Source organism: Sphaeramia orbicularis, chromosome 4 (genome assembly GCF_902148855.1).
Source record: "Sphaeramia orbicularis chromosome 4, fSphaOr1.1, whole genome shotgun sequence".
NCBI classification, from domain to species: Eukaryota; Metazoa; Chordata; class Actinopteri; order Kurtiformes; family Apogonidae; genus Sphaeramia; species Sphaeramia orbicularis.
The window spans coordinates 39,875,968-39,886,535 of NC_043960.1; the positions used below are offsets into that span (position 1 = coordinate 39,875,968).

A 10,568-nucleotide genomic window follows, 5' to 3' on the forward strand; every position below is an offset into this window, starting at 1 on the left:
TCTGGAGGATCTCTCACAAATGTGTCCTGTCACACACAGACATCTCACTGGCCCACTCAACTCAAATTAGAACGTTTAGTCTGTGATATAATTACAAATAAGGCCGTTTGATGCTTTATTGCTCTTTAATATAACATATATGGCTGTCAGGGATGGGGAATGTGGGAGATGTAGTCTGTGTGATGGTGGTACTTGTGGTCCTTAATTATAACACACAGGAACAACAACAAGTTAGTTGTAGTCCCACAGTCTAATAAAGTCCAAAGATGATCTACAGTTGCTCGAATGGACTAGTTTAGGACTGAGGTTTTTGCGCCACCTACCGTTGACTCGTAGCTCTGAGTAACTCCCATGCAAGTCTCCTCTTCCGTCGAAAAAGTAAATAAAATTATATGTATGTATACCACGCATGAGGGTTCTATTTTTACTAAGCAATAAAGGTAGGAATTATATATATATTTTTAGTATTAACTGAGCTTCCCTGAAGGTTCTCATGTAAACGCAGAAAGTTTTTTTTGCCTCAAAATAAAATACAGAATGACTATATCTAGTGCTAAGTTTTCATAAATCAGAGGCAGGACTCTACAATGAACAAAATGACAAATTACCGCCAATTTTCACAACTATATTGCTTCATTTCAGAGCGGAAGTTAGAGACTACACTACCCTACATCCCTTGCGTGACCGTAAAGCCTTATGGGCAGGTTCCCAACGTCCTTGTACAACCAAGCGCACACCGACTGCCTTCACGCGAGGGTTTGGGGAGGTCTGTCATTCACTTGTACTTGAACTAAAATCACATTTTTTTAGACATGATGGCAGCACGGTTTCTTCGTCGTTCTCTCCCTCTGCTGAGGCAAGCTCGCTCCTACGCCGAGGCGGCCACTGGTGCCCCGCAGATGTCCTTCACATTTGCTTCCCCGTCACAGGTATCAAGCTAACATTAACGTTATCTGCGAGGCTTTTTAGGCCCAGCTAGCAAATCGGCTAACTTGTGTTGAAATGCATGGTACAATTTGCAAGAAAAGTTATCATTCGAAACATCTTTGCAGTTTTGCATTAAGACAGTGTCTAGTTTTACTAAACAGTGTGTTATCGTGATTAACGCACGCATGGTGTGCAGACATTAAGCCTTTAGTGTTAGCTGAAGGGCTAGGTTAGCTAGTGTTAGCTAACTTCGCTGTCATTCACTGTTTTTTGCTAGCTCTTTGACAAATTATATGAAAATGTCATCTGCTTTATCGTTTCCCTTTTCTCTCACTTTAAACGACTGTTGTGTACTATATCGCTTTTCAGTTGTGTGAAGTTAAACTCTGATTTAGAACATTATTGTGTGCGGCATGTCGGTCACAGAAGTGCACTTCTAACCTTGACAATAATAGTAATTTACTTATGTTGGATTAACTCGCTCTAAGACATTTCACCGTACAGTGTTTACGTTTTCACAATGTGACTGCGTTTGCACAGTTTTGAGCTATGCATAATATCTGTAAAGAGGAGTATATGTCGTTGTAGATAGAATGTCAATCGTAAAATATGAAGAAATGTAAGTTGGCAGGTAGTTTACACTAGGTTTATTATAAAATGATGTAATTAATAAAGGTGTGTTCTAAGTCAGTTATAATAGCCTGCAGACTATCATAGCCTATACATTTTTATCTAGTTACCATGAACTCTTGCAGAGCTCCTCATGTGTGAAGTGTATTGTACCATTTATTTTACTCAACAAGGATCCCCATTAGTTATTACTGCAGTAAGAAATGTTCCTCCAGCGGTCCACACTAAAACAAGGAAGACATTTAAACATCATTGACAACAACTAACATTAAATAGAAAACTTCAACTTGCAATAATTAGCTCATACACCAATTATATAAAAAAATAAACAAAACAAGGTGTTCAAATATTTCATTATTGACATTAACCTGTAATAGGTGAACTACCATTGGACTTAACTAGGTACTAGGTAGTTTACAATTTATCACCTTAGTATCACAACAAAGCCCCAACAGCTTCATTAAAATTTGATACTTAGAATTGTTATACTAGTTTGATGTTGACTTAACAAAATCACTTTTTTTGCTATGATTATATGTAACCTTAATTGATTTCTTACTGTCTCACGTCTTAACTCTTCAGGTGTTTTTCAACGGGGCCAGTGTGAAACAGGTTGATGTGCCCACACTTACCGGTGCATTCGGTATCCTTCCTGCTCATGTACCAACCCTGCAGGTACTCAGGCCCGGTGTTGTAACAGTCTTCAGTGACGATGGCTCCTCTACCAAATACTTCGGTAAGATTGTGCATAATCAAAATTAAATATTCATAAATGTTTTATGATAGAATAACCCTCAAAGATTTAAATTATCATTCAAATTATGTTACACATTGAATCTTTAGAGTAGTCAGTGCTCATTCTGTAAAACCTTTTCAATCATTTGTGCATGACAAGTAAATGTATGTGAATTGCAGCACTTTTGTTTTTCCTCTCTGAAGGAGATTTAGGGGTATTTAGCAGTGAGATTACAGATTGCAACCAACAGAATACCATTGTCTCACAATTATTCATCCTACTCCACCATACTTTCAGATTATTGGACACTGGTTAAAACATAATAATGGCTATAATGCTCCGTTTCTGTAATTAGATCCCCCTAAATCTTACACATTTGACGTTTTTATAATTATTACCTCCGCCAAGGAGGTTATGTTTTTGCCAGGGTTTGTTTGTTTGTTTGTTTGTCTGTCTGTTTGTTTGTCTGTCCGTTAGTGTGCAACATAACTCAAAAAGTTATGAACAGATTTGGATGAAATTTTCAGGGTTTGTTGGAAATGGGATAAGGAAGAAATGATTAAATTTTGGTGGTGATCGGGGGTGGGGGGGCCCACGGGGGGGGCCACTGATCGTTAGTGTGCAACATAACTCAAAAAGTTATGGACAGATTTGGATGAAATTTTCAGGGTTTGTTGGAAATGGGATAAGGAAGAAATAGTTAAATTTTGGTGGTGATCGGGGGTGGGGGGGCCCACGGGGGGGCCCATTTCCAACAAACCCTGAAAATTTCATCAAAATCTGTCCATAACTTTTTGAGTTATGTTGCACACTAACGGACAGACAAACAGACAGACAGACAGACAAACAGACAGACAGACAAACAAACAAACCCTGGCAAAAACATAACCTCCTTGGCGTGGGGGGGCCCACGGGGGGGGGGGCACTGATCAGCCTTGGCGGAGGTCTGTCCTCTCCGAATGCTTCTAGTGTATATCTTTTTTCAAGCCATTACAAAGACATTTCCTCCTTTCTCTTGAAAACAATTGTTTGTCTCTAACCTCTCTCACAAGTAAAACTTTAAGCATGGAAGTGCTACATGTAATGTTTACAGAATATTCGTTTCATTAAAAAAGTTGTCTCTTTAAGCTTGCAAATAGTTGACAGATAATTAGTCCAGAATGTGGACAATAAACAGTAGAGGTCCTTGAAAGCTCAGTGTGTAAAATTTAGGGGCATCAAATTTCAGTAATAGCTTTTAATATGCATGTTGATGTTTTATGAAACATTAATTGCTGCGGAGTTTGTTTTTTTTAATCTACCAAAGGAGTCGTTCACCCTCTCGGAGTCTGACATGTTTCTACAGCAGCCAATGATAAACTATGTTTTTGTTGTTGTGTTTTTTTTCTTCTGGTCAATGGCATGGAGCATCTAACGCTAAGACACAATGAACACTTACTCTACAGAGGGCCTTGCGCTGTCATGTTTCTGAAGTCCAGGGGGGTTCAGTTGGTTGTAATCTGCAGCTTGACCACTAGATGCCATTAGAACAGTGGGACAATAAAACAGAAGCTACATGAATGACAGGAATCTGTGTTGCACAAAACTAAATTGTTAAATTGTGTGTTTGTGTGTATCCAGTGAGCAGCGGGTCAGTAACAGTCAACGCTGATTCTTCAGTGCAACTGTTAGCAGAGGAGGCCGTGCCCCTGGACCAGCTGGACATTGCTGTGAGTTTTATGTCCACATCATAACACTAAGTTCTAGAGCTGTTTGCATTGTTGATTGGAAATGCAGACATGTATCTTTCACTATATAGGCTGTGGCTCTGGGTGAATTATAATTGTGTGGACATTGTTGTAAATCACAGGTCAAATCAGATACTGGATTTACTCAATGTCATAAAATATTCATTAATTTTCTGAACCACGTATTCCTCAAGAGGGTCAAGGGGTCCTGAAGCCTATCCCAGCTACCATCGGGCAGAGATGGGGCAGAGATGGGGCACATCCTGGATTTGGGGAGAACATAGGAACTCCAAACATAGAGGCCCACACCAGCTGGTGCAGGAATTGAACCCGTGAACTCTGTGAGGCAATTGTTTTAACCACTGCACCACTTTGCTGCCATCAAATATTCAGTTTCTTCCAGCTGTTAGGTTGACTGAATTAAAAAAACAAACAAAAACAAAACATATTTAATTTTGTTTTATCTATGAGCTCTTCATTTTCTTAATTTAGTTTTCTGAATATTTATCAACTAAGGATACAGTCATTAATGTAATTGTAATGTGCACTTGTGTATACTGTAATTACTTTATTTTCATTATCATGTTTTTCTGAATGGTAATGTTCAAAATTTCCCTTCACAAGAAGGACCTCAAAAATATGTGTTGTCATTTAAGAGTTCACCTGCAGCCTAACATTTATGAAATGCCATCCAGTCAAATATTATTGACTGATATTGAACTTTAAAAATGCATTATTCATGTGTTGATTGATTTGGTTGAGATGGTTATCTTGGTCATTGTTACTGTACCCCTACTCTAGTAGGGGTGTGCCATCTAAGGCACCTCCCAATTCGATTATGATTCAGGGTGCTACGATTCAATTAATCAATGATTATCACGATAATAACAATTATTACGATTTTCGATGCATCTTTTTGCCCCATTCAGGATTTTTTTTCTCCCTCTGTGGCTACTTCATACTTTTAAATGAGGTATATTTGTCAGTATCTATAAATTCAAGTCATCAAACAAATTTTCCTCCATTATCTTTTATTTGTGTCAAACCACTGAATGATCCAACAGATTTTCCACCAGGGAACCAACTGGAAAAAGGTAGCAATGGCATATACAGCAAAAGTTGCTTTTATTCACAAATACGGATTTCCAGTTACCTGCAAAACATTTGCTCTATCAAAAGTAATACTTTTCAAAAATATATACCTGTTAACAGTACAAAAAGACTTTGGTGGAATGAAGTCCACATTTTTTTAGGAAAACAAATAACAAAGTGTCTTTAGAAATAAATAAGACTTATTTTAATGAAAAGTGGTTTTCACAGATATCTGTACAAGTCTAATAAAAAAAATAAATAATTGCTTATTTAGTTTTTCTGGCCCCTCAAAAGCACCACAGGAACCCACTCAAACTCTCAGACCCTCCCCACAGACATGCTTCAGTAGAAAACTGTAGAAAACCGCTAATTCAATCTGAACTAATACAAGTTTATTCAGTCATAATAAATGATATCCAAACAAAATCCTCAATGAGCAGCATAAATCCCATAACAAACTAAAGATTTCACTATTCGCAATCAAAACATGCATCACATGTCGGAGCTATCCTACATTCTTTCCTCAGTGATTCCACTACTTTAGTTTTGATCTCATTGTACAGTTCGGGAACTACTTTCTGGGCAAAATACTTCTGTTTCAGAAGTTTGTATCTGCGCTCCAGCGTCTGCATCAACATGACAGCCCTGCATCCAAACACTAGCTTTTAAACCCGTTGGGTGACTCTCACGCTCTGTAACTGTAGCCAAAGAGTTAGAGTTGGTTTTACTGTGTTCTCCATGGTCTGTTCCTCAAGGCGTCTGGGCGGCATGCGCCACTTTAATTTTCCTGCCGTGTGCTGTTGTGTGCCTGTCATTTAGTAATTATGAAAAATAAGTGTTTTTGAACATTTATGAATCGTTATCAAATCGTCATGTGTGGCATTGCAATGAATCTAACAATGGATGTATTTGCACACCCCTATTCTCTAGTGAGGTGTTTTTAATTTTATGTAAATGCAAGGGATCAATATTTGTTGAATTTTATTGGTGTGAAAACAGCCTTTCAACACAAGGACTAACATTTAAAATGTCACAAACTGGGGTATAATATATAGTCCCATCTTTTTTTTTATTCTCCTGCCTTAAAGGAGTGATATTTAGCTTTTTTTTTTTTTTTTTAATGGAATTATGCATTTTAAAGCTGTAAATGCTATGCTTGGGTCTGAATTCTTCATTAATTCAACTCCGCAGGTCCATCTTCAACCCTATTTCTGAGTAATGACACCAGAAAAGGTCGTTTTGAGCGCTGGCCCTTTAAATTCAAATGAGCCACTTCACGCCCCACCCCCTCCAGGTTGTTGACCGTGCTTTCTGTCCCATTCAGCCACTTGTGTTCGTTAATACAACCAACAACTGAACATTGTACGTGATCGACTCGAGGTTTGGACATGTTTTCAGTATGGACTACAACCACTGCTGCTCACAAACATTTATGTCGTACTCTGAGAAATGTTCATAGGAAGTTTGGACCTTATATGTGCAAATGTCGTGACGGAACTAGTTATAAAATGTAAAAATTAAACAGGAATTGAAACGGGTTGTAGAAATCCACTCAGTTTTTGCCAGAATGAATGTAAAGATAGCTTTGCAGCACCTGGAGGTTTCAAATACAAACTTTATGAACTATTAGGGTCCAAATACACAAATAAATGAACCAAAGACTAATAAAAGTGGGTTTGGCAAAATATGACCCCTTTAAAGTCAGTCTGAAAGGACTAAAATACAGTTAGTTACATGAAGTCGACCAGGGATCGGCAACCTGCGGCTCTTCAGCCTCCTTGTAGTGTCTCCCTTTACTGCGGTCAAGGCAGCCGTGATTCTCCTCTGTATGGTCAAGCCAGCCGCTAGTGTTTTTCTTGTGCGCTACTCATTCGACAATTATGGTAGATGAGCTGCGTGGAATGAATGTCCCTTCTGGACAACAAAAGTAAGGGCTCATTTATGCTCTACGTTAAAGACGCAGACGGATACAGACGGAGGGTTCTGTCTGTCCTTTGTATATTACTCACGTAATTCTGTCCGTTTTCCGGGAGTTTGCAGATGTGAACCCAGACGGAGAATATGGAGCAGTACAACTGGGAACTGCGGAGGCAGTGTTGACTTTTGAAGAGAATAATTTCCATAAATAGCGATACTTTTCATAGAGCGACTGTATGAGTACTGTGTACTTTTTGGATAATCCTACAACAGATTCCCTTCCATGCTACAAAGTGTGTTTTTTCATCTGAAATAGGCTTTAAGACTAAATTCAATGAAGAATAAAATTATTTTTCCAATAAGTACGTCATAAATTTGGTATATTTGGTATTAGTACTTCATATACTATTAGCACAAATACTGTGAACTACTTTTACTGTGTACTTTTGGAGTAATCATACTCAAAAATCCCTTCCGAGCTCCAAAAGTGTTTTTTTTTCGTCTTAAATAGGCTTTAAGACTAAATTCAATGATGAATAAAATTATTTTTTCCAGTAAGTACCTTGTGAATTTGGCATTTTTGGTATTAGTACTTCATATACTATTTGCACAAATACTTTGAAATACTTTTACTGTGTACTTTTAGAGTAATCATACTTCAGAATCCATTCCACACTGCACTTCTGTTGTATTCAGTGGTTGTAACACATAAAATGTAAAAAAAAGATTAAAACTTTTAAAAGTTTTTAAGCTCTGTTAATTTTTGTGGCTCCAGGCTTTTTTTTTTTGGCAGAAGAGGGGGCAAAATGGCTCTTTTGATAATAAAGGTTGCAGACTCCTGAACAAGACAAACTACTATCAGTGATCACACCTATACCTCATGTGTTACTGCTTACTTTTCTTTTGTTGTGTACTTTGGTTACTGTAAATTGGTGTTTTTTCAAAGACACTACTCCCTCGTAGCACAGTTTTAATGTGGCTTTGTCTTCATCATTTAGTAGGGATTACTTACAGTTGACAAATGACTTCTTTAAAATGCCACTCTATATTGGGCTGGTTGGTTCTTTATAGATCTTTTATGTTTTAATGACATTTGTGTGATGGGTGTCCATATCCAGTTTGTCGAGGAATCCATAATTAGTGATCGTTCATCGTGGGCTGTCTCGCAGCAGTAATGTGTTCTTTGACAGCAAAGACAGTTCTCTGAACCCACTGTAGTTGTTTTTTTGTTTTGTTTTGTTTTTTTGGTCCTCATTTTGATCCTCTGTAGTGATGAGCACCTTCCAGCTGATGATTATATCCTGATCAGTGTTGCACTTGGACTCCAATGCGGAGTTCTTGTTTAAATGTCACTCTTATTAATGCTCGACTATGTTGTTACGTGCTCTCTGTGGAGGTGTCTGTCTTTGACCTTGGGTAGTGGCAGTGTCACTGTCAAGTTGACTTCATAGCAGTAAATGAGTTATTTTTTCCCTTGTCGTCTTTCACTATGCAGTAAAAATGCACACAGACCCATGCTGTTAATAAGGAGGGAAAGGTCAGTCACTGTTGAGTTATAGCAGATGTGTCAAATCCCTACTGGGAGACCTTTAACTTCCAGCTATGTTTGGCATTTCTCGTTTCTAATCGCTACTGTGACAAATGGAGCTTTCCGAGCAAAGAAGCAGTAGGGATTTGCTCTACTTGTCTTTCACCCCACTTTATAGTTGTTCTTTTTCAGGCTTTCTGTTCAGATTTTTCCACGTCAGTTATCCTCCTAGGGGGTTTCAAGATGATTAGAGTTTTTCAGTCTTTTTTTTTTTTTTTCCAGCCTTCCTTTTAATTCCATTACCATTAGAATGACAGTTGCTCCCCATGATTTACTCAAATAACAGGATGATCTGCCATGCGAGACTTCTTTTTGGAAACTGTCTAACATTTGAGGACATGATTGAAATTATGTCACATCATACATTTTTCATTGTCTTTGTTTTTACCACTGGAATATTGGTTATTTCAGCAGCAGATAAAATCTGAATTTGATTTCCTTCTCTCACACTGCTCATTTTTTTTCTGTCTGTCTTTAGGCTGCCAAGGCCAACCTGGAGAAGGCCCAGTCCGAATTGGCTGGTACATCTGATGAAGCAGCGAGGGCGGAGGTTCAGATCAGCATAGAGGCCACCGAGGCCATCGTCAAGGCTTTGGAGTAGACCTGTGGTACGATGGCTCATTTTCTGCTTCGTGATCAGATTATTAGAGGGTGATAATGTCGATTTGCTTCATTTAACTCAGAAGAAAATGCAGGGCTATTTGTGTTATTGGGAATAGAAGTGTTGATGATCCTTTCTTGCTGTACTGTTGCATATGTCTGTCAAACTGAGTGGATTTTTTTGTCTTCCCTTTAGGTTGCTGTTTTTTTGTTGATTTGGTGGAAATGTATGATCCCCGCTGTTTCCAACTTGAGTACGTCAGTATCCAGAGGATTCCATTCCTGCATTGTACAGTGAATAAGAAAATAAATTTATTTGGAATTACCATGTGGTGACATTTGTCATCTTTTCACTGGATGTGGTTCTGATGCTTTTTTAAGGGAACCGTGAAATTCATGTTACAGACAGTCATTGTGCACAACAAAAAAAATTGAGCAAATTAACAAATTTATGTGGTTCTCATGCATTTTCTACATCAGATGTATTTGTCATTGAAGGATATCACCTTGTGTGTGTAGAAAAACAACAAAAAAAAAACAAAAAACAAAGAAACAAAAAAACAAATTGCAAATCATACAAATGTGCAATCTCTTTTAAGCTATGTAGTTTGTGTATTCACCACACGATGGCAGCAGATACCAGCACCTCAGACTCAGATTATCAGATTTGTACTTAACCTCTTTCCAAGCCACAGCTTCACAGAAGGAACTATGATTATATCATCATATAAACCACTGCCTGATGTGATTGCTTTCAAGTTGACCTTTAAAAAAGGGATGCTGATTTAAGTCTGTTGTTGTGCGTATGTGTTGCTGTGTCTTACGAGCATAGTCACTTTGACGGAGGCTCTGAGTGTTAGTGATTTTGAACTGTCACTGCCCTGATTTAAGTGTTTTGGCAGCCCTTGTTTGTTTTGAGTGATGACCTCAGGCTTCTCTGACAAAGCCAGGAAAAGTCCTTTGCTGTCCAGTTTGTGGAAAACAGGGCCTTTCTCTAGTTTCATAACCACTGGTTTGAGCTCAGTCTTAACTCTAGGAGGCACTGACCTCACTCACGTGCTGACATGAGGCTTTTAGAGAAGAAACCACAACCGGTTTATTTAAATGTCAAAAGTCTGAAGAGCGTTTAACAAGTAGTGCACTCTGGAGGGATCGGTGTTTACACACAACACACGTTCTAATTGTACTAAAATCGATAGTGAAACCACAAATGGATAGATTTTACATTTGAATGATTTGCTATTGGTTAGTAAATTCCTGGGATGATTTTGTCTTTTTCTGTAGATGAGGAAAATTTGATTGATTTGAACCTGTTCAACTACACTTAACAGTTGCCATTTTTAAGACAGAA

At 38.2% G+C, this 10,568-nt stretch overlaps 1 protein-coding gene across 2 annotated transcripts; it reads left to right on the forward strand.

Moving 5' to 3' along the window:
• Window positions 1-703: 703 nt before the first annotated feature.
• atp5f1d (ATP synthase F1 subunit delta) lies at window positions 704-9,543 on the forward strand. Of its 2 annotated transcripts, none has more exons than XR_003935211.1 (5): window positions 704-929; window positions 2,140-2,293; window positions 3,914-4,002; window positions 9,096-9,268; window positions 9,414-9,543. XR_003935211.1 is itself a non-coding variant. In XM_030132038.1 (5 exons), the coding sequence occupies exons 1-4, from the start codon at window positions 813-815 to the stop codon at window positions 9,216-9,218; spliced, it is 483 nt and encodes a 160-aa protein (XP_029987898.1). In that variant the 5' UTR covers window positions 706-812; the 3' UTR covers window positions 9,219-9,225; window positions 9,414-9,543. The 2 variants fall into 2 exon arrangements, 1 of the variants encoding a protein (XP_029987898.1); XM_030132038.1 differs by having other exon boundaries at window positions 706-929; window positions 9,096-9,225.
• Window positions 9,544-10,568: the final 1,025 nt, after the last annotated feature.

Bases quoted from the DNA above. Each gene is read 5' to 3' on its own strand.
- atp5f1d (XM_030132038.1), top strand. From the start codon at position 813: ATGATGGCAGCACGGTTTCTTCGTCGTTCTCTCCCTCTGCTGAGGCAA. The intron at 930-2,139 runs GTATCAAGCTAA...TTAACTCTTCAG, and splicing joins CATTTGCTTCCCCGTCACAG to GTGTTTTTCAACGGGGCCAG. The intron at 4,003-9,095 runs GTGAGTTTTATG...GTCTGTCTTTAG, and splicing joins TGGACCAGCTGGACATTGCT to GCTGCCAAGGCCAACCTGGA.